The sequence below is a fragment of the Rhinoraja longicauda genome, chromosome 33 (genome assembly GCF_053455715.1).
Source record: "Rhinoraja longicauda isolate Sanriku21f chromosome 33, sRhiLon1.1, whole genome shotgun sequence".
Lineage (NCBI taxonomy): Eukaryota > Metazoa > Chordata > Chondrichthyes > Rajiformes > Arhynchobatidae > Rhinoraja > Rhinoraja longicauda.
The window spans coordinates 23,163,316-23,189,605 of record NC_135985.1 but is presented as its reverse complement, the minus strand read 5'-3'; the positions used below and the strand labels follow the sequence as shown (position 1 = coordinate 23,189,605).

The following is a 26,290-nucleotide window of genomic DNA, read 5'->3' as shown; positions in this document are numbered from 1 at the left end:
TGGTGTTCTCCTGAACCATGGACTTCACCTCTCGCCAGGCTTCATAATAAGCCTTGCAATGCTGCTGTTTAAAATCTTATTTTGGGGGAAGATCAGGAAGACTGCAGAAAGATTTGTCTGTTCCAGCGGGGCGGCACGGTGGCGCAGCGGTAGAGTTGCTGCCTTACAGCGCTTGCAGCGCCGGAGACCCGGGTTCCCAACTATGGGCACTTTCTGTATGGAGTTTGTACGTTCTCCCCGTGACCCGCGTGGGTTTACTCCGCGATCTTCGGTTTCCTCCCGCACTCCAAAGACGTACAGGTTTTGTAGGTAAATTGGCTTGGTTTCTGTGTAAATTGTCCCTAAGTGTGTGTAAGGTAGTGTTAGTGTGTGGGGATCGCTGGCCAGGGTGGACTCGGTGGACCGAAGGGCCTGTTTCCACGCTGTATCTCTTAAACTAAACTATGCAAAAAGAGGGGATATAAAGTCATAGAGTCTCACAGCATGGAAGCAACTTGGCCACACCTGCCAACATGTTCCATCTACACTAGTCCCACCTGCTTGCGTTTGGCCCATATCCCATTAAACCTGTCCTACCTTTTTCAGTCAGAGTGTTTTGAATCTGTGGAATTCTCTGCCTCAGAAGGCAGTGGAGGCCAATTCTCTGAATGCATTCAAGAGAGAGCTGGATAGAGCTCTTAAGGATAGCGGAGTCAGGGGGTATGGGGAGAAGGCAGGAACGGGGTACTGATTGAGAATGATCAGCCATGATCACATTGAATGGTGGTGCTGGCTCGAAGGGCCGAATGGCCTACTCCTGCACCTATTGTCTATTGTCTAAAACCATGGCAAAACTCTTCACACATTCTTAGTTACATTCAATGTCATACTCAGTAGTGTTAACACCTCCTTTTCTTTACGCAAATCACCCTTGCCACTCTTGTGGCACCTGGGGTGATATCTCTTCCCTTGTTTGAGGGGTGTCCCCACCGGACTCTGCCCCCCAATGTCCAGCAGCAGAAAGCCCCTAGACTGTGGTCCTCCCCCACAGAGCCTTGGCATTGGCTGCACCGAGCTTCAGTGCGCCGAAGGGCCTGTTTCGGTGCTGTATTTCTAAACCAAACTAAACTGAACTAAAATAAAGTTTATTTTTGAAATAATAATATATTGGTTGATGGAGTTCAGAAGAATAAGTGTTGTTCTCCTTGAGACATGTAAGATTATGTGGGAGCTTAACACTGAGAGGATGTTTCCATGGGGGGGGGGGGGGGGGGGCTTGCAGAGATAGGAAGCACATTCCCAAGGCAAGTGGAGGCCCATTAAAGGCAGGGATTAGCAGGAGTTCCTTCCATCAGAGGGTGAAGAGTCAAGCATCAAGAGTGTTTCATTGTTATCTGTATCGACAACAGAACAATGACATTCTCACTGCCTGCAGCTTAACAACATCATAGACACAATACATGTAGCTGGGATATAATGAACAAAAAATGTATGCAGTTTGTACGTTCTCCCCGTGACCTGCGTGGGTTTTATCCGAGATCTTCGGTTTCCTCCCACACTCCAAAGACGTACAGGTATGTAGGTTAATTGGCTTGGTAAATGTAAAAATTATCCCTAGTGTATGTAGGATAGTGTTAATGTGTGGGGATCACTGGTCGGCGCGGACCCGGTGGGCCAAAAGGGCCTGTTTCCGCGCTGTATCTCTAAACAAAAAAAAAAAAACCTAAATAAATGAACAGCCACTATACCAGTGCAACTGAACCACAGAGTCCTTTGTGCAACCCAAGACAGTCCATGGAATTTCACAGACACAAAATGCTGGAGTAACTCAGCGGGATTTCATAGTGTTATGGTAGTGTAGCACAGGTTAGTGTTGTGCAGTGTTCAAGTGCAGGACGGTTTTTGGGAAGAAGCTATTCTTGAGCCCAATGGTTACGTTTTTGAAACTCCTACACCTTCTTCCTGATGGCAGGAGTGGTGAGAACATGGTCAGAGTGGTGTGGGTCTTTGATGATGCTGGCTGCCTTTTTGAGGCAGCATCTCCAGTAGATCCCTTTGATGGTGGGGAGGTCAGTACCCGTGAAGGACCACTCTCAGTAATCTCCTTCATTCCTGGGCGGTTGTGGAGTCATTGAGAAGGAGAGATATTTGTTCTGTTGGGTATTCGATGGAGACAGGGAACAGCATTGACTGATTGGGATGAAGCACAAATTTGAGGAAGGATATTCTTGCTATTGAGGGCATGCAGCGTAGGTTTACTAGGTTAATTCCCGGAATGGCGGGACTGTCGTATGTTGAAAGACTGGAGCGACTAGGCTTGTATACACTGGAATCTAGAAGGATGAGAGGGGATCTTATTGAAACATATAAGATTATTAAGGGGTTGGACACGTTAGAGGCAGGAAACATGTTCCCAATGTTGGGCGGGTCCAGAACCAGGGGCCACAGTTTAAGAATAAGGGGTAGGCCATTTAGAACGGAGATGAGGAAGAACTTTTTCAGTCAGAGAGTTGTGAATCTGTGGAATTCTCTGCCTCAGAAGGCAGTGGAGGCCAATTCTCTGAATGCATTCAAGAGAGAGCTAGATAGAGCTCTTAGGGATAGCGGAGTCAGGGGGTATGGGGAGAAGGCAGGAACGGGGTACTGATTGAGAATGATCAGCCATGATCACATTGAATGGTGGTGCTGGCTCGGAGGGCCAAATGGCCTCCTCTGCACCTATTGTCTATTGTCTGTTGTCTATTGTCTAAGCCAAGATCAGCTCAGCAACAATCTTATTGAACGGCAGAGTTGCTTTGAGGCAGCAACTTGTTTCTTCTGAGCTTGGGCTTTGTCTCAGGATGGAAATGTCAATGACTGGAGGGCATAACTTTGTGGTGAGAGGGGCAAAGTTTAAAAGAGAAGTGCAGGGCAATTTGCTTACACAGGCAGTGGTGGTAGAGACAGATACACTAGTGGCATTTAAGAGACTTTTAGATAGGCATATGGATATGCAGGGAATGGAGAGATATTGATCACTTGCAGGTCGAGGAGATTAGTCGATCTTGACATCGTGTTTGGCAAAGACATTGTCCGCTGAACTGTTCTACGCTCCATGTTAACCCGGACACCTGTCACCTGGCAGTGTCCTGAGGGTCAGATGTAGGACTGTGTAGAACAGCCTGCAGACTGACCCGTGAACAAGGAGCATGGGTTGGATGTATGGCAAACTACACAGCCGTGTACTTCAGTTCCAACTCTGAAGACAGAATTACAGCGCAGCGGCAGAGTTGCTGCCTTACAGCACCAGAGATGCTGACGTTAAATCCTGACCACGGGTGCTGTCTGCACAGATATTGTATGTTCTCCCCCGTGACCTGCGTGGGTTTTCTCCGGGTGCTCCGAAGATGTACATGTTCGTAGGTTAATTGGCTTGGCAACATTGTAAAACGTCCCTTGTGTGTGATAGTGTTAGTGCGCGTGGATCGGTCAGCAAGCACTTGGTGGGCCAAAGGGCTTATTTTCACACTGTATCTCTAGACTAAACTAAAATTTATGATAATTTTTCTCATTTTATTGCTTTTCTGAGCCACTTTGCAAGTTACGGGAGCAGAATCAGAATGAACTAATACTGCATCATTTCCTAGACAATGAGTCTTCATTCAGTGAGGGTGGGTGGGGTGAAAATGCATCAACTCTACAACCTGGTGTTAAAAGGGTGCAGAGAAGGTTTACGAGGCAGTTACCAGGGCTCGAAGGCCTGAGCTATAGGGAGAGGTTGAGCAGGCTAGGACTTTATTCCTTGGAGCGCAGGAGAACGAGGGATGATCTTGTAGCGGAGTATAAGAGGAATAGAGAATGTAAATATGCAGTCTTTTACCCAGAGTAGGGGAGTCAAGAACCAGAGGGCAATTGTTTAAGGTTAAGGGGGGGAGAGATTTATAGGAACTTGAGGGGCAACGTCTTTACACAAAAGTTGTTGTGTATATTATGGAATGAGCTGTCAGAGAAGGTAGTTGAGGCAGTTACTATCACATGGATAGGATAGGTTGAGAGAGTAATGGGTCAGATGCAGGCAGGTGGGACTAATGTGATTGGGACATATTGGTTGGCGTGGGCAAATTGGGCCGAAGGGCCGGTTTCCACGCTGTGTGACTCTATGACTCGGGGCGGCACGGTGGCACAGTGGTAGAGTTGCTGCCTTACAGCGCCAGAGACCCGGGTTCGATCCTGACCACGGGAGCTGCCTTTACGGAGTTTTACATTTTCCCCGAGACCTGAGTGGGTTTTCTCCAGGTGCTCTAGTTTCCTCCCACACTCCAAAGACGTACAGGTTTGTAGCTTAATTGGCTTGGTAAAATTGTAGATTGTCCTTAGTGTGTGCAGGGTGGTGTCAGTGTACAGGGTAATCGCTGGTCAGCGCGGACTCGGCGGGCCGAAGGGCCTGTTTCAGCGCTGTATCTCTAAACTAAACTAAACTAAAATTTACGCAACATTTTCTCATTCTAGTGTAGATTGGGTTGTTTAAATGAATACTGACTAGCTAATTAATTTATTGCATCGTATGGGAGGCGCATTCCCAATCTCGTTGTACCCCTGTACAATGACAATAAAGATATATTGTATTGTATTGTATTGTATTGTATTGTTCGGTATGGGCAAGTTGGGCCAAAGAGCCTGTTTCCACGCTGTGTGACTCTATGACTCTCTGACCCTTCATCTTCCTTCATATTTATATTTTGGGCAAAGTGAATGGCACTTTCTTCGAGCTCACCTCTGAAGCAGTAAACGTCGTAGCGTGATTGAGGGTCGGGGTAGCCGGTCTGATCCACGTTCAGGTAGATGGTTCGGACCCCGGCCTGCCCATTGCCACAGTAGGGTCTGGGGGTTTGGATGGGGTACCTCACGCTGCCATCCGACAGCCAGCCCGCGCGGCACCTGTCCATGCCCTGCCGCCACGCCGCATACAGCTGCCCCGTGGTGGCCGTCTTGGCGTTATGGCCATTGCAGTAGTCAACCGCTTCATCGTACGTGAATCCATCGGCCACCGTCGCGTGGAATACCTTCCCTGTAAATCACATGCAGGAACGGTGAGGCAAACTCAACAACTCTCCAGAGTTTGGTGCATTAAGACTTATTTTACCGTTCTAAGAATATTTCACATAGAGCATTATTGGGCAAATAGCATGCACAAAATTATCAAGGGCTTTCTCTCAATGCTGTTTGGAAGGTATCGGGCCTTAAATAGTCGCAACTCTCCTTAGGCCAAGCTTTCTCAGAGTCTCGCAAGTTCTAAGATGGTGCTAGAACAACGTGTGTTGTTCCAGAAGAGGATATATATGGGATAATTATCCTCATCAACGGTAGGCTTTGACCGGATAGCATGCCGAAGAAGCATTTCACTGCAGAAGCAAGGAAGTACAGATGCTGGTTTACACAAAAGGACACAAAGTGCTGGAGTAACTCAGCAAGGATGGCCTCCCATTCCCAGGACAGAAAGGTCAGTGTGGGAATGGGAGGGGGAGTGTTGAGCAACAGGGAGATCAGGTGGGTTTAGGCGGACTGAGCGGTTGTTTGAGTGGGCAGCGGCACGTCTCCGCGGTGTATCTGCACATTGTACCATTCAGAGCCTCAATGTAGCAGTAGACATCAAAGGTTTCCTCAGGCTTGCGAACTCCGTAGCTCCTTACACCGGGAAAGCCATCCTTGTCTCCAAAGCAACGCTCCCTGGGGTCCACCATGGGGTACCTGGTCGGAAGACATTTGAGAGATGAGAACCTTGCAAAGTTAACTGCTGGACAATAATGGAACGACAAACAAAAATAAAGAGCAGGAAGGCTCAGCGGTAGTAATGGCTGATCGGATTACTTACTGCAGGGCACCTTTTCAATCTCAATTATCAACTATTTCATAGAAACATAGACATAGAAACATGGAAAATAGGTGCAGGAGGAGGCATTCAGCCCTTTGAGCCAGCACCACCATTCATTGTGATCATGGCTGATCATCCACACAGATTATTATCTGTGCCCAACTTCTCCCCATATCCCTTGATTCCACTAGCCCCCAGAGCTCCATCTAACTCTCTCTTAAATCCATCCAATGATTTGGCTGCCTTCTCCCCATATCCCTTGATACCACTAGCCCCTAGAACTCTATCTAACTCTCTCTTAAATCCATCCAGTGATTTGTCCTCCACTGCCCTCTGTGGCAGAGAATTCCACAAATTCACAACTCTCTGGGTGAAAAAGTTTTTTCTCACCTCTGTTTTAAATGGCCTCCCCTTTATTCTTCGACTGTGGCCCCTGGTTCTGGACTCCCCCAACATTGGGAACATTTTTCCTGCATCTAGCTTGTCCAGTCCTTTTCTAATTTTATATGTTTCTATAAGATCCCCTCTCATCCTTCTAAACTCCAGTGAAGCAAGGAGGAAGCTGACTGGAGAGGCACAGACTATTGGAAGTTGTTTTACGTTTATTTCTCAGAGTTGGTCATTTTTATAAAGAGCAATTTTTTTTATTTTTTTTCACTATTCTGAATTCTGGAACTTCATGGACTCAAGGAGTAACGTGGTGGGCCAGAGGGCCTGTTCTTGTGCTGCGCTGCTACGTTATATGTGATAAGCAGGCTCATTCTCGAGGGCAATTTGGGATGGACAATTTAGGGTGGCCTTGCCAGCAATGTCCAAAGAATAGCAGAAGGTCATTTAATGCTCGCGGGAAGGCCCATTATCAGGGGATGCAAGCACTTGGATGAAAGGCCTCTTCGCTTCCCACAGGCCTCTACAGATCATTCATAGGTTCACTAGGTTAATTCCTGGAATGGCGGGACTGTCGTATGTTGAAAGACTGGAGCGACTAGGCTTGTATACATTGGAATATATCCTTCCTCAGCGAGCGTACTGTCTGATTCGCCTCTGTACCAAAGACATTGCACTTTGCCTTACAGGGGGCGCCGCACAATGGCTGCCTCGCCAACGGCCTGTCTTCGTCCTTTGTGTTTTTAGTTTGTTGTAAAATGTATGTTTCAGTTGATCTTTAGTTTTGCATTATGTGTGGGGTGGTGGGGGGGGGGGGGGGGGGGGGGGGGGAGAGGGGAAACTTTTCTCATCTCTTTCCTCGACGGAGATGCGACTTTTTCCGTGTGGTATCTCCGTCCGCACTGCGGCCTGACATCGTGGAGTTGGCGGCCTCTTGCTGGGACTTCTAGAGCTCCAAAACCGCGGACTCCAACATCTCAGAGCGGGTGATCCTTTTGCCAGGGGTCGGCCTCTGTTGCTCCAACCTGCGGGAGCTGCGGACTTTAATATCGTGGAGCTCGCGGTCCCTGGTTAGGGCACGACTTCGGGGACTCCAAGCCATAGGAGTTCGACCGCCCCGATGCAGGCGCTTAGACCGCCCTGACGTGGGAGCTCGATCACCAGCTGTGGATGGTTCAACTCCCCCGACCACGGGAGGAAAGGAGGAGAGACTTTATTGCCTTCCATCAGAGTGGGGAAGATGGAGGAGCCGCTGTGGTGGGTGTTTATGTCACATTTGGAGCGACTAGGCTTGTATAAACTGGAATTTAGAAGGATGAGAGGAGATCTTATCGAAACGTATAAGATTATTAAGGGGTTGGACACGTTAGAGGCAGGAAACATGTTCCCAATGTTGGGGGAGTCCAGAACAAGGGGCCACAGTTTAAGAATAAGGGGTCGGCCATTTAGAACTGAGATGAGGAAAAACTTTTTCAGTCAGAGAGTTGTGAATCTGTGGAATTCTGTGCCTCAGAAGGCAGTGGAGGCCAATTCTCTGAATACATTCAAGAGAGAGCTGGATAGAGCTCTTAAGGATAGCGGAGTCAGGGAGTATGGGGAGAAGGCAGGAACGGGGTACTGATTGAGAATGATCAGCCATGATCACATTGAATGGCGGTGCTGGCTCGAAGGGCCGAATGGCCTCCTCCTGCACCTATTGTCTATTGTCTATTTTATGTCGTTGTGTGTCTTGTTGCTTTTTGAGTATGATTATGGCAAACCAAATTCCTCGTATGTTGCAAAACATACTTGGCTAATAAATTACGATTATTATTGTGATCATGAACTGATGCACCACAATTCTGGGACCTACACCGATCAGTCAAAACATTACGGCCTGATGAGCCAAAACATTATGACCACCTCCCTAATATGCCGTTGGTCCTCCGTGTGCAGCCCCATACGCAGCAGGGTGCGATGCACTGTGTATTGTGACACATTCCTCCCGTGACCACTGTTAGAATTTTCTGTGACTTGTGCCACAGTCGACCTTCTGTCGGTTCGGACCAGACAGGATAGCCTTCGTTGCCCTCGCGCATCGATGAGCCTTGGGCGCCCAACACCCTGCCTGTCGCCGGTTTGTGGTTTGTCCCTCCTCGGACCACTGTCGGTCGGTACTCACCACTGCTGACCGGGAGCACCCCACAAGCCTTGCCGTTTCAGAGATGCTCTGACCCAGTCGTCTGGCCATAACTATTTGGCCCTTGTCAAAGTCGCTCAGGTCTTTACTCCTGCCCATTTCTCCTGCATCCATCACATCAACTTCAAGAACTGACTGTTCACTTGCTGCCTAATATATCTCACCCCTTGACAGGTGCCGTTGTAACAAGATAATCAATGTTATTCACTTCGCCTGTCAGTGGCCATAATGTTTTGTCTGATCGGTGTATATTCTCACTCTGTATCTTCCTCTTTCCTCTACCTATTGTACTTGAGTTTGACTTGACTGTATTTATGTATGGTTTATCTGATCTGATTGGATAGATTTTTTTTTAGATTTAGAGATACAGTGCAGAAACAGGCCCTTCGGCCCACCGGGTCCGCGCCGCCCAGCGATCCCCGCACATTAACACTATCCTACACCCACTAGGGCCAATTTTACATTTGCCCAGCCAATTAACCTACATATCTGTACGTCTTTGGAGTGTGGGAGGAAACCGAAGATCTCGGAGAAAACCCACGCAGGACAAGGGGAGAACGTAAAAAATCCGTACAGATGGTGCCCGTAGTCAGGATCGAACCTGAGTCTCCGGCGCTGCATTCGCTGTAAGGCAGCAACTCTACCGCTGCGCCACTGTGCCGCCACGGTGGCATGCAAAAAAAAAAGCTTTTCACTGTTCCTCGGCACACAGACAGTAATAAACCTGAACCTTAAAATGGCCGCTGGGGCCAGGAAGTTTAGTTTGCGCAGTATTTGATGGAGTGGGGTTTGGAGAGTGGGGTGTTTTACCTGACGGTCTGATCAGCAAGCCAGCCTGCGTCACACTGGTTGTATCCTCGTTTATAGGCTGCCTGCAGTTGCTCGGGAGAGGCAATGAAGGCACTGTTTTCCAGACAGGCAATCTGCGCTTCGGTGAAGTTGAGGGCGTACCTGCTTGAAATAGCGCGGTAGTGGAAAACAACTCCTGTTAAGGAACAAACAGACAGGCAATTGAGCTGAGCCATAATCAACATATCGCGGCAAAACACACCGAACGCTGAGTTTCACTGTCTGTCTAACTCGTTATCACCTACCCCACAGCCAACAATCGACCATTGTGGGCTCCACCTTTCCTTGATCATCATTACTTCTTTTTTGCATATCTCTCATTCATCTATATACTAAAACTCTCATTTGTTTGTTTGTTTGTTCCTGAACTACAGCCAAAACGGTACACGATAGCGCGACAATTTTAGGCCCACCTTACTCACCGTCGTCCCTTTGGTGCTAATGGAAGAAGTTTCATTGAAATCGGTGTTATATTTTTAAAGTTATTCACATTTTAAAGTTTAAATCTATCTTCCAGGGAGGGAGGGGGAGGGAGGGACGGGGGTGGAGGGAGGGGGAAGGAGGATAATGGGGTTGAGGGGGATGGAGTGGGGGGGAGGGGAGGGGAGAGAGGAAGGGAGGGGGGAGGGGGGAGGAGGTAGGGGGGAGGGGGGAGGGGGAGGGGGAGAGAAGAGGATGCTGAACCAATGCAGGAGAGGTTTGGCCCCAACGGGTCCGCTTGGTCTAGTTTGTTCAATATCTCTCTCTATCACCATCGATACCTCTCGTTTTCTTTCCCTTGGCTCTCAGTCTGAAGAAGGGTCTCGGCCCAAAACGCCACCTATCCGTCTTCTCCAGAGATGTTGCCTGACCTGCTGAGTTACTCCAGATTTTTGAGTCTAACTTCGCTGGAAATACTCAGCAGGTCAGGCAGCATTGGTGATGAATGAAACACAGAGAACATTTCACATCGATGACCTTGTATTGGAACTTGAAACGTTAACAGCTTCCCTCCCCTCAGATGCTGCCTAACCTGCTCGATGTTCAATAGAGAGTCAAGAGTATTTAATTGTTGTATGTACCAATATCGGAACAATGACATTCCTACTTGCAACAGCTTAACAGGCCCACAAACACAGTTTAATGTATAATGAACAAAAGCTGTGTCACTGTGCTGCCCGAATGGAGAATGAGATCTGAATTCAATATCGATATATGGAACTCAGAGGGTAAAATCAGATTAAAACACATAGAGTGTATTAGAACAAAAACATGACCAAATTTGAGTAAATCACTATGTTTAAGAGGAAGACAATACTTTAGAGAGTTGGAGAAAGAGCAGAGAAATATGATTAACACTGTATGTTTCAACGATAATAAATTAATTTAGTATAATTTAGTTTGGAGTTACATGGAAACATAGAAAATAGGTGCAGGAGGAGGCCATTCGGCCCTTTGAGCCAGCACCGCCATTCATTGTGATCATGGCTGATCATCCACAATCAGTAATCTGTGCCCAACTTCTCCCCATATCCCTTGATTCCGCTAGCCCCTCGAGCTCTATCTAACTCTCTTAAATTGATCCAGTGATTTGGCCTCCACTGCACACTGTGGCAGAGAATTCCACAAATTCACAACTCTCTGGGTGAAAATTCACATTTTAAAGTTTAAATCTATCTCCTCGGGAGGGAGGGAGGATAAGGGGGGGTTGAGGGGGATGGAGTGGATGGAGGGGGGCAGGGGGGCAGGAGGGCAGGAGAGGGTGCTGCACCAATGCAGTGCAGAAACAGGCTCTTCGGCCCACCGAGTCCGCGCCGACCAGCGATCCCCACATATTAACACTATCCTACACACACGGGGGACAACTTTATCAATTATACCAAGCCAATTAACCTACAAACCTGTAGGTCTTTGGAGTGCGGGAGGAAACCGAAGCTCTTGGGGAAAACCACACGCGTTCACAGGGAGAACGTACAAACTCCGTACAGACAGCACCCGTAGTCAGGATGGAACCCGGGTCTCTGGCGCTGTGAGGCAGCAACTCTACCACTGCGCCACCGTGCCGCCACTGTACGTTTTAAAAGGTAACAGTGAATAGAATGATTTAATCTCACCAGTTGGAGCCATTGGTCTGATGGGACACAGAGTCACACTCTGGTCCTCTTCGTCTGTAAGTGGGGTTGCCGCGGCAGGTGGAGCTGCTGTTAGCCCATCGGGCTGTGTCGCCAGGACATCGGGAACAGCCGTTGCCTTGGGAACAAGCTCTTCAGTGGTGTGAGGTGGAACATCCGTGACGCCCAGCCCCGCTGTGGCGGTCAGGTCTTCGATGGCGACAGAGACGGCGACCACACTCACCGGCACCTCTGGGCTGGAAATCTCTTTGGTGGCGTTGACTAGTTCGGGTAGGCCTGTAACGTTGGCTAGGATCATTCCCTCGGTCACGGTCTCTTCAGGGGCTGGAGAGATGGTCACCTCCAGGGGCTCCTCGGTAAATGGCAGAGATATTGGAGTGAAAGGGCTAAGTGTGAAAACATCTCCCCGTGCTTCTCCCTCTTCAGTGGTCTTGGTAAAGAACACCTCCACCTTATCAGGTATGGTTTGGATGGTAAAGGCACTTCCTTCATCGGTAAATGCCCCCTCAGGCTCTGTGGCCGGGTAGACAAGTGGAGTATCTGTGAATGCTTCAACATCAAACTTGCCTGTGGAGAAATAACAGCGTGTGGAAGGAATTATCAATGGGGAGGACACTACAAATGGAGGAACAGCACCTCGTGTTTCACTTGGGCACCTTACAACCCAGTGGCATGAATGTTGATTTCTCTCATTTCAAGTAACCCTTGCATTCCTTCTCCCTCCGCCCTTCCACCACCTTGGTCATCCTGCCAAGTTCCACTGTTTGCATCCATATATCCCCTTGTTATTGCCTCGCCCACATCCAACAACGGACCATTGTGGACTCTACCTTTCCGTGGTCATCAGTGGAGGCTCGGGCTTGTCCTGAGCCTTTTCACACCTCTAGTTTCCCGCTCCCCTGACTCTCAGAAGGATCTCGGCCCGAAACGGCACCTATTCCTTTTCTCCAGAGTTGCTGCCTGTCCCGCTGAGTTACTCCAGCATTTTGTGTCTATCTTCGGTGTAAACCAGCATCTGCAGTTCCTTCCTACACAGAACACCATTGAATCATAGACAATAGTTGCAGGAGGAGGCCATTTGGCCCTTCGAGCCAGCACCGCCATTCATTGTGATCATGGCTGATCATCCACAATCAGTAACCCGTGCCTGCCTTCTCCCTATATCCCTTGATTCCACTAGCCCCTAGAGCTCTATCTAACTCTCTCTTAAATCCATCCAGTGAATTGGCCTCCACTGCCCTCTGTGGCAGAGAATTCCACAAATTCACAACTCTCTGGGTGAAAATGTTTTATCTCACCTCAGTTTTAAATGGCCTCCCCTTTATTCTTAGACTGTGGCCCCTGGTTCTGGACTCCAACATTGGGAACATTTTTCCTACATCTATCTTGTCCAGTCCTTTTATGATTTTATACGTCTCTATAAGATCCCCTCTCGTCCTTCTAAATTACTACATTGATCTTTGTGTCTAGAAGTTTTGATCTATAAAGCTGAGGATACTCTGCACTCTGCATCTTTCTCTTCGTTCTCCCTACTGTACTTGAATTGGATTGATTGCATTTACGTGTAGTATTAACTGATTTGATGGGACAGCATGCAAAGCAAAGCTTTCCACTGTACCTCGCTACACGTGACAATAATAAACCTAAACCTAAAGCCGAACCTCAGGGAAGATGCCCTGTCTTGCACGGACTAACATCAAATTTAATTCTCCATCAATCAGTGGCCGATCAGAGGACAGAATGACCTGCTCCATGGACCGTTAGATCTTCCATTCAGGTAGGAACCCAGGCGAAAACTGAGTGTACTTTTAGTTTAATTTAGAGATACAGCGCAGAAACAGGCTCTTGGGGCCCACCTAGTCCGCGCCGACCAGCGATCCCCGCACATTAACACTGCCCGACACACACTCGGGACAACTTACAATTTTGCCGAAGCCAATTAACCTATAAATCTGTATGTCTTTGGACTGTGGGAGGAAACTGGATATTCCTGAGAAAACTCACGCAACTCATGGGGGGGATACAGCATCTCTACCGCTGTGCCACCGTGCCACTGAATGTCGGAGACAGTCTCACGATTAATGACACAGACAAAGATGTACAATATGCCAATAACTGCCCCCCATTAACCCTTTTTAGACACCCGATTAGAGATATTACCCCACCCCTCCCCATCTTCTCTGTTACTGAGAAACAGATGCGTTTTTTCTCTATCGCACTTCTAACAAAGGCTCCCTGCTTTGACATGCCAACTGTTTCTCTTTACACAGATGCTGCCCGACCAGTATTTTCTGCTTTCACTGGCTTACCACTGAAACAGTAGGCATCGTGACGATCGCTGGGATCAGGGTAGCCAGTTTGGTTGGTGAATCGGTAGAGGGTCCTGACTCCTAAAAGGTTGCCACCGCAGTTGGGTCTTCGGTTTGAGATCGGGTATCTCACACTGCCGTCCGCGAGCCAGCCAGTATTGCACTGATCCATGCCACCCTTCCATGCCAAGTACAGCTGCCCTGTGGTGGCTAACTGGGCACCTTTGTCAAAGCACGCTTCCATTGCCTCCTTGAAAGCATATCTTTCAGCCACGGTTATGTAGAAGACTTTGCCTGGAAACAGAAAGATAAAATATTTCGATCAGTTCATAAGTTCATAAGTGATAGGAGCAGAATTAGGCCATTCAGCCCATCATGTCTACTCTGCCATTCAATAACGGCTGATCTATCTCTCCCTCCTAACCCCATTCTCCCCATAACCCCTGAATCTATCTGTCTCTGCCTTAAAAATAGCCATTCACTTGGCCTCCACAGCCTTCTGCGGCAATGAATTCTACAGAGTCACCACCCTCTGACTAAAGAAATTCCCGCTCATCGCCTTCCTAAAGGAATGTCCTTTAATTCTGATGCTGTGACCTCTGGTCTTAGACTCTCCCACTCGTGGAAACATCCTCTCCACATCCATTCTATCCAGGCCTTTCACTATTCGGTAAGTTTCAACGAGGTCCCCCCTCATCCTTCTAAACTCCAGTGAGTACAGGCCCAGGTTAGTCATATCAATTGATCTAAAATTGCAAAACATTATTTGTACTACGACCGTTAACCCTGAAAAAAATAAGTAGGTGCATGGCACCCACATTCAGAAGGGCATGAGTGGTTCACATAGATAGTGGCGAAGGGGTGGGGGAGAAGGGTTGGTGGGGAGCCAGGGTCAGAGACTGGGCCACAATGACAAATAAGTAGAAGCAATGGGGCAAGGTTTGCCTTGAGCTGATGGTTTTTGGAGAGGGTGGGTAGTAGGCAGTGAGAGGCCTGCATTCAAGCAAGAGACAATGGTTATCATCATTGCTTCCTATGGCAGCCTTACTCTGAGGAGACCTTACATGGTTAGATATGACACCAAACAGGTTAAGAGATGTGAACATGATTCAAGATACAAATGTGTGGAAGGAGAAGTGTATACAGTCAATTGATCACTTTTATATGGAAGTTGAAGTCTTTTTTTTAGGGTTATTTTTGTGTCATTTAGAGTCATAGAGTCATGGAGCACGGAAACAGGCCCTTCGGCCCAACTTGCCCGTTGATCATGTCAGAATGCCGTAAGATCATGTCAGAAGTGATAGGAACAGAATTAGGCCATTTGGCCCATCAAGTCTACTCCGCCATTCAATCATAGCTGATCTATCTCTCCCTCCTAACCCCATTCTCCTGCCTTCTCCCCATAACCTCTGAAACCTGTATCTATCTATCTCTGCCTTAAAAATATCCACTGACTTGGCCTCCACAGCCTTCTGTGGCAAAGAATTCCACAGATTCACCACCTCCCACCTCCCTGTGTTTGGCCCATATCCTTCTAAACCTATCCTGTTCATCATCTATTCCTCCAGGTCTCAGCTTTGATTCCCTTTAAACCTTTCCCATCCATGAACCTCTCCAAATGAAGCTCAGTATCTTCATTTTATCTTCAGATTTGGATTTAAGATGTCCACAATCTTCCCGTGGGTACAGTCAGAGATCTGAGTGACAGGTTTTTGACACTGACATTAAGAATTATTTATTTGCTTTGATGGAGGTTGACATGGTACAGTTCATTGTCAGATAGATAGACAGGAAAAGTTTAGAGGGATATGGGGAATGCAGGAAAATGGGATTAATTAAGATGGGGCATCTTGGTCAGCATGGACTTTAGGCTGAGGGCCTGTTGGGATGTCAATATGGCTCCGTGACTTTATGACTGTATGATATCACAAAAAACTGGAGTAACTCAGCGGGTCAGGCAGCATCTCAGCAGAGAAGGAATGGGTAACGTTTCGGGTCGAGACCCTTCTTCAGACTGATGTCGCCCCCTCCCCTGACATCGGTCACCCATTCCTTCTCTCCTGAGATGCTGCCTGACCCGCTGAGTTACTCCAGCTTTTTGTGATCCCTTCGATTTGTACCAGCATCTGCAGTTATTTTCCTACACTATGACTCCATGAGGTAACTAACCCCATGAGAATTATCCAGGCCATATGCTGAGATAACAAGAAGTATTAGTTGAGTTTAGTTTATTGTCATGTGTACCGAGGTACAGTGAAAAGCTTTTGTTGCGTGCTGACCAGTCAGCCAAAATACAATGCATGATTACAGTCGAGCCATTCACAGTGTATAGATACACGATAAGGGAATAACGTTTAGTGCAAGGTAAAGCCAGTAAAGTCCGATCAAAGATAGTTTGAGGGCCACCAATGAGGTAGACAGTAGTTCAGGACTGCTCTCTGGTTGTGGTAGGATGGTCCAGTTGCCTGATAACAGCAATGTAATGTAACTTGGAAGCATGGAGATGAAATGGGATGAAGGGCTTTGTTCATCTAGTCTCATCTACTAATTCTGCAGCAACCAACAGACTAACCAGGGTAAATGGTGTCTCCGTGAAACACATTCATTAAGGGATCCTCTTCGATCTGCATGTTGGCTGGACCATGTCACCATCAACATTAACCACATCAGTTCCCAGGGTCTGATGAGGTCCTTTGCTCTTCCCATTCTCCCCAATGATCAAGGTTTCCAAACTGCGAACCCTTGTTCGAATTCACCCAGTGCTCTCTCCTTCCCTGCGTCCTGTATGGAGGGCAGACACAAAGTGCCGTGGTAACTCAGCGGCACAGGCAGCAACCAGCACTTTGTGTCTATCTTCGGTGTAAACCAGCATTTGCGGTGCCTTTCTACGCATCGGACCCTGCGCCGAGGATCCGAGTCTGGATTTCATCAGGGAGCAGCCAGTTCTTACCTTGTAAGTCTTTAGCAAAGCAATAAACGTCATAGGTTTCATTGGTGTCTCTAATGCCGTAGGATCTGACTCCCGGGTACTCGTCCATGTTACCGTAGCATCCCTCGCGTGGTTCATGAATAGGATACCTGGGGAAAGCATTGCAGAAACACGTCTCAGGGATACTCTTACCTCTGTCTGGTTATTCCCTGTACATATTGGACTTTGCTGTAAAAGGTTGAGCAAGGACAAGCAGGAACTAACAGTCTACGGCCAGACCAATGCCCTCCTACTTCAACGTTTGGATTGAGTTGACGATTATGGACGGGAAACGGCCACCAGTTGCCCACCGCCGCCCACGGTATAGGCTGGCGCCTTGAAACACGCATCAGGGGATCCCTATCGACCGTGATTCAGCCGGGCCGACCCAATACCACCTCACGCACAAGAAGCTGGAGTAACTCAGCGGGTCAGACAGCATGTGCGGGAAAGAAACTGCAGATGCTGGTTTAAATCGAAGGTAGACACAAAATGCTGGACTAACTCAACGGGTCAGGCAGCGCACAAAATGCTGGAGTGAGTCTGAGGAAGGGTCTCGACCCAGAATGTCACACATCCCTTCTCTCCTGAGATGCTGCCTGACCCGCTGAGTTACTCCAGCACTTTGTGTCTACCTTCGGGTCAGACAGCATCTCCGGAGGAAAGTATGCTGTCTGTCCCGCTGAGTTGCTCCAGCTTTTTGTGTCTACGGTTTAAACCAGCACCTGCAGTTCCTTCCTGCACACCACCTCACACAGTGAGCATGTGCCACATCAGTGCAGAGTGGGTTAGAAGCAAGGTCATCGGAATGAAGCCCTACATCCTAACAAGCTCTTACTTCACCTGTAATGGTCACTACAGAAATGTTCAATTGTACAATCCCCTCTCGTTTTCTATCGGTTATTAGTGAAGGATCTCTCCCACAGCCCTCTGAATGGGCACTGAGGTCAAAACCTTCTAAGGATGACCAATGAACGAAACCTCTCGCTATTTATATAAAGCATCCAACCGTTTTTTAAAAATAAAACAGATTTTAAATGTAATCATATTTTTTTTCACCAGGCACTTAAGGATCATAGATCCTTAGGTATGTAGGTTAATTGGCTGGGTAAATGTAAAAATTGTCCCTAGTGGGTGTAGGATAGTGTTAATGTACGGGGATCGTTGGGCGGCACGGACTTGGTGGGCCGAAAAGGCCTGTTTCCGGCTGTATATATATGATATGATATGATATGATAGACACAAAGTGTTGGAGTGACTTAAAAGGTCAGGCAGCGTCTCTGGAGAAAAAGGATGAGTGACGTTTCAGGTCAGGACTGAAGAAAGGTCCCGACCTGAAACGTCACCCATCCCTTTTCTCCAGAGACGCTGCCTGACACGCTGAGTTACTCCAGCAGTTTGCGTCTATCTTTGGGATAGTGTCTTGCGTCGGTGTGAGGGGAAATCAGTAATTGTTCCTGCTTCTTAATCAACATCCAGACACTCCTCCAGATGGTCAATTTGCAATGATGCTGATCTGAAGAAGGGTCCTGACTCCAAATGTCGCCCGTCCATTCCCTCCACGGATGCTGCCTGACCCGATGAGTTCCTCCAGCACTTTTGTGTTTTGCATTGATGGGGTCACGGGTGGTAACTTATTCATGTTATCATATCATATATATACAGCCGGAAACAGGCCTTTTCGGCCCACCAAGTCCGTGCCGCCCAGCGATCCCCGCACATTAACACTATCCTACACCCACTAGGGACAATTAAAAAAAAAAATGTTTTTAACATTTACCCAGCCAATTAACCTACATACCTGTACGTCTTTGGAGTGTGGGAGGAAACCGAAGATCTCGGAGAAAACCCACGCAGGTCACGGGGAGAACGTACAAACTCCTTACAGTGCAGCACCCGTAGTCAGGATCGAACCTGAGACTCCGGCGCTGCATTCGCTGTAAAGCAGCAACTCTACCGCTGCGTTACCGTGCCGCCTGGTCAAGGCCAAAGTTCATTGGTCATCCTTGGAAGGTTTTGACCAGTCACCAGAGGACCGTGGGTCTGATGGAACAGAGCTCGGAGATATCTATCCCCAATAACCACTAGAAACAAGATGGTATTTCACAATTCAACTGCTCCATAGTTACCATTACAGGCAGATTTTCTTTTAATCTAGATATATTTACTTAACAATTAAATGAAGTATTTACGGCTGGGTTGTGACTTGAACTCACATCAGCAGATATTTAGTCGAGGTCTCTACACATCTAATCTTTCCACTTCAATGTCAGGGGTTATGGGGAGAGTGCAGGGGAATGGGGCTGAGAGGGAAAGATAGATCAGCTATGATTGAATGGTGGATTGGACTTGATGGGCCGAATGGCCTAACTCTGCTCCTAGAACTCATGAACTCCCATGGGTTATGGGGATGAATGACACCGATAGAGCCACAGGTCAGCATCAGTCATTACCCTTGGGAGCGGAGGGAGGGGGTAAGTGGAAGATGTATTCTTGACAGTAAGGTTAGATCTTAGATCTTCCAGTCTGAAGATGGGTCTCGACCCGAAACGTCACTCAATGCTTATCCCCAGAGATGCCACCTGTCCCGCTGAGTTACCCCAGGATTTTGTATCTCTCTTCAGGTTAAACCAGTATCTGCAGTTCATTCCTACCTGGTTATATCATATCTGGTGTGCTAGAGCGTGAAATGAGGCATACACACACTATATAATTCATGTACATCTTCAGGTAAATGGAGCCAGGTCCCTCCATCATTTGTGGAGCTTTACAATGGATTGGAGGCTCGTGTATTGATTGGTTCCGTTGTAGATTTTTCCACACATGGACTTTGTTGTTCCCCCATTCCCCAAAGGTTAGACATGAGAGAGAGTGTGGCAGACACTGCCCCGGTCCATCTCAGGTACTGACCTCCCCAACGTTAGTGGGCACGACCTCAGAAAGGCAGCCAGCGTCAATAAAGACCCACACCACACTGGCCGCACTCTCGTTTCACTCCCACCCTCGGGAAGAAGGTACAAGTCAGAAAACTATGACCACCAGGTTCAAGAATAGCTTCTTCCCAGCAACCATCTTGAACACAACATGACACTAACCTCAACGATGATCTATCGATTGTCTTTGGTTGCACTAGTTACTTTGAGTCTTTCATATTACTATTGGGGAAATTAATTTTTGAATTTCTGTTTATTATATATTATCTATGTATTGAGTTTACAAGTCTGTTATGTTGCCACGTCGGAACTTAATTGTTGTGTTAACGGTGGCACAGCGGTAGAGTTGCTGCCTTACAGCGCATGCAGCACCGGAGACCCGGGTTCGATCCCGACTACGGGCGCCGTCTGTACGGAGTTTGTACGTTCTCCCCGTGACCTGCGTGGGTTTTCTCCAAAATCTTTGGTTTCCTCCCACACTCCAAAGACATACAGGTTTGTAGGTTAATTGGCTTGGTATAAGTGTAAATGGTCCCTGGTGTCTGTAGGATAGTGTGATTGTGCGGGGATCGCTGGTCGGTGCGGACTCGGTGGGCCGAAGTACCTGTTTCCGCACTGTATCTCCAAACTAAACTTAAAGCACTTCATTCCAGCCACTGTCACTGAGAAGTCCAGTGTCAGCTGGCTTTCTTCATAATTTCCTGCAAGTGGCATTGCAGGAAGGCATTGTAGACATACACCAACCAGCAAAACATTATGACCACTGGCAGGCGAAGTGAATAACATTGATTATCTTGTTACAATGGCACCTGTCAAGGGGTGGGATATATTAGGCAGCAAGTGAACAGTCAGTACTTGAAGTTGATGTGTTGGATGCAGGAGAAATCGGCAGGAGTAAAGACCTGTCTTTGACAAGGGCCAAATTGTTATAGTCAGACGACTGGGTCAGAGCATCTCTGAACAGCAAGGCTTGTGGGGTGCTCCCGGTCAGCAGTGGTGAGTACCGATCGACAGTGGTCCGAGGAGGGACAAACCACAAACTGGCGACAGACAGGGTGTTGGGCGCCCAAGGCTCATCGATGCGCAAGGGCAACGAAGGCTATCCCGTCTGGTCCGAACCGACAGAAGGTCGACTGTGGCACAACTCACAGAAAATTTTAACGGTGGTCACGGGAGGAATGTGTCACAATACACAGTGCATCGCACCCTGCTGCGTATGGGGCTGCACACGGAGGACCAACAGCATATTATGCAGGTGGTCGTAATGTTTTGGCTCGTCAGGTCGTAATGTTTTGGCTGATCGGTGTACGGCAATTAAACACTCGTGAGTCTTGAGGTTAGCGGGACAAAACGAGGGATTGGTCCAGACCTTACTGTTTGGTCAGCCATCCAGCCCGCATCACACTGATCATATCCATCATCGTAAGCTGCTTGCAGTTGTTCCGGGGTGGCGATGGTGGCAGTGTTGTCAACGCAAGCCTGCTGGGCCGTGTAGAAGTTGAGGGTGTACCTGCTGGAGATGGCGCGGTAATGGAAAACGATGCCTGGAATCAGAGCAGAAAAGACAGGTCTCAATCACCTTCCGGAGTTAAACCAATGCATTGACACAAGGTTGCCTGCTGTTTATCTAAGGCATGTGGCACTCACACTCCATTGTGCTAAGTGTGCTTGTCAAATGGACCCGCCCGCAATCAATGCCAAAGGATAATAGCACTGACTAATTATAACCATTAGGTTTTCATTCACAAAATGCTGGAGTAATTCAGCAGGTCAGGCAGCATCTCAGGAGAGAAGGAATGGGCGACGTTTCGGGTCGAGACCCTTCTTCATTACTACCTGTTGCTGAGATGCTGCCCGACCTGCTGAGTTACTCCAGCATTTTGTGAATAAATACCTTCGATTTGTACCAGCATCTGCAGTTATTTTCTTATACTAATTATAACCATTAAAACACAGTCAGATTAAATATTACATTTTTAATGCTACTGATTGTATGCTTGTTGTCACCTTCCCCTCAGCTAACAATGAACCATTCTACATTTCCTTATCAGCATCTGCTTTGATCTGTCATTTTCACACCTTAACTTCCACATCCCTAGGCTCCCTCTCCCCTGACTCTCAGTCTGAGGAAGGGTCTCGACCAGAAACGTCGCCCATTCCTTCTCTCCAGAGATGCTGCCCGTCCCGCTGAGTTACTCCAGCATTTTACGTCTGTCTTCGGTGTAAACCAGCATCTGCAGGAACCAGCCGTCCCTTCCTACACACTTCGTCTGACCCAAAACATTGCCCATCCACGTTCTCCAGAGATGCTGCCTGACCTGCTGAGTTACTCCAGCATTTTGTGAATAAATACCACTAATGGCAAGGTAGACACAAAATGCTGGAGTAACTCAGCGGGTCAGGCAGCGTCTCAGGAGAGAAGGAATTGGTGACGTTTCGGGTCGAGACCCTTCTTCAGTCTGAAGAAGGGTCTCGACCCGAAACGTCACCCATTCCTTCTCCCCTGAGATGCTGCCTGACCCGCTGAGTTACTCCAGCATTTTGTGTCTACCTTCAATTTGAACCAGCATCTACAGTTATTTTCCTGCACCACTAATGGCGATGCGTTCCAAGCACCGTCTATGTGTAAAAGCTTGCCCTGCACACCTCCTGTAGAACCTATCTTACACAGCTTCTATCTACATTCAGCTTTTTGGAAGTGGGGATTGGAAGCCAGTTTGGCCATAGCTGGGATTTTGCCCTTGCAACAACAGGTAGTCAGATGGAGATTTTCCAGCCACAGACCCACCAATTGAACTGGCAAAAGTAAATCACCTTTTAAGTGATGTGGTTGGCACGGTGGGACAACTGTAGAGCTGCTGCCACACAGCGCCAGAGACCCAGGTTCAATCCCTGACTAGGGGTGCTGTCTGTACGGAATTTTCACGTTCTCCCCGCGACCTTGTGGGTTTCCTCCGGGTGCTCCGGTTTCCTCCCACACTCCAAAGACGTGCAGGTTTGTAGATTACTTGGCTCCCGTACATTGTCTCTCATGTCATAGTATATGTGTCGGAAGGAACTGCAGGTGCTGGTTTACACTGAAGATAGACACAGAATGCTAGAGTAACTCAGGCAGGAATAGGTGTCGTTTCGGGTCGAGACCCTTCTTCAGATGGGCGATCGCTGGTGGGCGTGGACTCGGCGAGTCGAAGGTCCCATTTCCACGCTGTATCACCAACCTAAACACCTCAAATGCAAGGCGTGATAGCAGTCACACTAGAGAGTATTAGATAAAACAAATTGTTTACCTTTGACAACCAGCTCCACGACATCCTGGCTGTCCTCAATCCCATGCATCACCTCACAGCGGTAGATTCCCGAATCGCTCGACAGCACTTTGTCCAGCTCCAAGGTGGCGTCGTTGGGGATGTCAAGGTAGCTTGGAAGCTTGACTCGCCCTTTGTACTCCTGGCTGATCTTCACCTTGCCATCCGTCGCCACCACGATCACCGTCTCCTTCCCGCCTTTGGCGATCTTGGTCCATTTGATCCTTGGCTCCAGCGGGGATGGCAGCGGAGAGTCCGCAGAGAGCGGCGCGGAGGTGAGGAAGTAGCAGGGGAAGGTCACGGAGCTTGCCAGCACAGCGTTCAGTGGGGACTGCGAGGCAATCTTCACACTCAGTGCCTTGGCATCATCTGGCAAACACGGACAAAGAGGACACCTTGTCACTCCGAGAATGGGGAATACCACCACCACCACCAACAACACACTAATCACTCACACAAGTTCACAACTTATAGCAGTAGTATCCGCCCATTCGGCCCATCAAGTCGATCCCGCCATTCAATCATGGCTGATCTCGGCCTCCTAATCCCATTTTCTTGCCTTTTCCCCCCATAATCCTTGACACCCGTTCTAATCAAGAATTTGTCTATCTCTGCCTTAAAAATATCCACTGACTTGGCCTCCACAGCCCTCTGTGGCAATGTGTTCCACAGATTAACTACCCTCTGACTAAAGAAGTTTCTCCTCACATCCTTTCTAAAAGAGCGTCCTTTAATTCTGAGGCTGTGACCTCTGGTCCTAGACTCTCCCACCAATGGAAACATCCTCTCCACATCCACTCCATCTATGCCTTTCATTATTCTGTGTGTTTCAATGCAGCCGATTGCATGCTGTCCAGTTAATATAGAAACATAGAAACAGAGAAACATAGAAAATAGGTGCAGGAGGAGGCCATTCAGCCCTTCGAGCCAGCACCACCATTCATTGTGATCATGGCTGATCATCCACACAGATTATTATCTGTGCCCAACTTCTCCCCATATCCCTTGATTCCACTAGCCCCCAGAGCTCCATCTAACTCTCTCTTAAATCCATCCAATGATTTGGCTTCCACTGCCCTCTGTGGCAGAGAATTCCACAAATTCACAACTCTCTGGGTGAAAAAGTTCCTTCTCACCTCAGTTTTAAGTGGCTTCCCCTTTATTCTAAGAGTGTGGCCCCTGGTTCTGGACTCGCCCAACATTGGGAACATTTTCCTGCATCTAGTTTGTCCAGTCCTTTTATAATTTTATACGTCTCTATAAGATCCCCCCTCACATCCTTCTAAACTCCAGTGAATACAAGCCCAGTCTTTTCAATCTTTCTAACCAATGTCAAAACCAATGCCAACCTATTGAGAAGGACAAGAACACCAGTAGTACCAAATAATGAAAATGCTGGATAGAGTGCAGGTGGAAAGGATGTTTCTAGCAGTGTGGGAGTCTTAAACCAGAGGGCACAGCCTCAGAATAAAAGGATATACCTTTGGAATGGAGATGAGGAGGAATTTCTTTAGCCAGAGGGTGGTGAACCTATGGAATTCATTGCCGCAGACAGCATGTGGAACCAAGTCTTTCGGTATTTTCAAAACAGATTGATAGGTTCTTGATTAGTAAGGGAGCCAAAGGTTACTGGGAGAAGGTAGGAGAATGGGGTTGAGAGGGAATGAGCCTCATCAGCCATGATGGAAGGGCAGGGCAGACGTGATGGGCCAAATGGCCTAATTCTGCTCCTGTGTCTTATGATCTTATGAAGTTCTGGACTATCCCGACTTGGACATGTATCGCCACTTCCTCACCATTGCCGTGCCAAAGACCTGAGAACCCTCCTCCCATCAACACCGGGGATACTTTCACAACACATGTGGGTAGGAAGGAACTGTAGAGGTGAGTTCATGCACAGGGCTCTACCCTTCCTAGGTCATCTATTGCCGGCCCTGATTTATTCTGGCCTTTTCCTACCTCCAGTTCCTCCCCCTCTACTTTCACTCTGAATAAGGCGTTCCGACCCGAAACATCACCCATCCTTTATCTCCAGAGATGCTGCCTGACTCGCTGGGTTACTCCAGCACTTTGTGTCTGTCTGTCTTTCACAACACAGATGGACTCAGTGTAAAAAGTTTGTCCACTACCAGCTTCTCAAGGGCAGTCGGTGTTGGTCAATAATTGCCAGTCGCATTACTGATGCCCATAAATCATGTACAGAATGAAAAGGTCTAGTGTGACAATAAAAAAAAAACCATTCGCTACTAATATCCAGACACTTTCATGATGTATGAATCACAAACTACTTGGAGCATCCTTGCGTTGGTAAAACTAGAACATAGAACAGTACAGCCCTTCGGCCCACAAGGTCTGTGCTAAACATGATGCCAAGACCAACTCTTATCTGCCTGCAAGTAATCCACGTCCCTTCATTCCCTACATGTGCCTATCCAAAAGTCTCTGAAATGCCAAAATCGTCTCTTCCTGCACCACCAACCTCAGCAGCATATTCCAGGCACCCACCACCCTCTATGTAAAAAAAAACTTGACCCACACATCCCCTTTAAACTTTGCCCCTCTCACTTTAAAGCTACGCCCTCTAGAATTTGATATTTCTATCCTGGGGGAACAAAAAGGTTAGTTCTGTCTCACCTGCCCGTGCCTCTCGTTTTTATGTTATCCACTTCGATCAGGTGTCCCCATAACTCTCCGGCAATCTAGAGAAAATAATTCAAGTCTGTCCAACCTCTCCCCTTAGCTAATTCCTCTTATCCCGGCATCGTTCTGGTTAACCACCTCTGCAACCTTTCCAAAGCCTTCACATCCTTCCTGTAATGGTACGACCCAGATCTCCAGGCAATGCTCCAAATGTGGTCTAACCCAAGACCCTATAAAGCTGCATCATGACTTCCTGACTTTTACACTCAATGCCCCAAGCAGAAAGCAAGTATGCCATACACGAACACTACTATTAAGCAGGCACTTCCTTGAAATGCTCTGAAGTTTTGCAAAAATAAATTGTACCAGTGGCTTCCCAGTCAAGGAATGCAAAAGACTTGGCACAGGCCAAAGGCCAAAGGCACCTAGGCTCCAGTTAAATATATATTGTGGCTCAGGAAAGATTTATCGTTAATCCACGTTCCTATGTAAAAAGGACATTGATGAAGTTTGAAATGACCCTGAGGGGTGAGGATGAAGTGGCCGGTAGGTTGGTTCGCAATGGCATTCTAGAGGTACCGCGCGCACAGTGCTAGGTTTAGATGGAACATTTATTACAGGTTCGGGTTAAAACAATAACGTAACGATTGAGTTGACGATAGAGAATCATTAATCCATGACTTACCGGAAATTTCAACAGATATAGTTGCTGCGATCACCCGCAAACAGACAAACACTAAAAGCAGAGTGGTCATAATTTACCTGGGGGAAAGAAGGTC

The 26,290-nt window shown here is 47.8% G+C and overlaps 1 protein-coding gene across 3 annotated transcripts in view; it reads right to left on the bottom strand.

Moving 5' to 3' along the window:
* Window positions 1-26,290, bottom strand: part of LOC144608968 (aggrecan core protein-like) — a 101,450-nt gene that overhangs the window by 39,452 nt on the left and 35,708 nt on the right. For 2 of the 3 annotated variants that reach the window (XM_078427241.1, XM_078427243.1), the window contains exons 2-10: window positions 26,197-26,273; window positions 22,854-23,240; window positions 20,936-21,110; window positions 16,616-16,743; window positions 13,666-13,959; window positions 11,339-11,923; window positions 9,207-9,381; window positions 5,579-5,706; window positions 4,733-5,026 (exon numbers count right to left, since the gene is read on the bottom strand). In XM_078427241.1, coding sequence (XP_078283367.1) covers window positions 4,733-5,026; window positions 5,579-5,706; window positions 9,207-9,381; window positions 11,339-11,923; window positions 13,666-13,959; window positions 16,616-16,743; window positions 20,936-21,110; window positions 22,854-23,240; window positions 26,197-26,266 — 2,236 coding nt within the window. In that variant the 5' untranslated portion in view covers window positions 26,267-26,273. The remainder of the gene's footprint in view (window positions 1-4,732; window positions 5,027-5,578; window positions 5,707-9,206; window positions 9,382-11,338; window positions 11,924-13,665; window positions 13,960-16,615; window positions 16,744-20,935; window positions 21,111-22,853; window positions 23,241-26,196; window positions 26,274-26,290) is intronic. The other variant, XM_078427242.1, reaches the window with a different exon arrangement.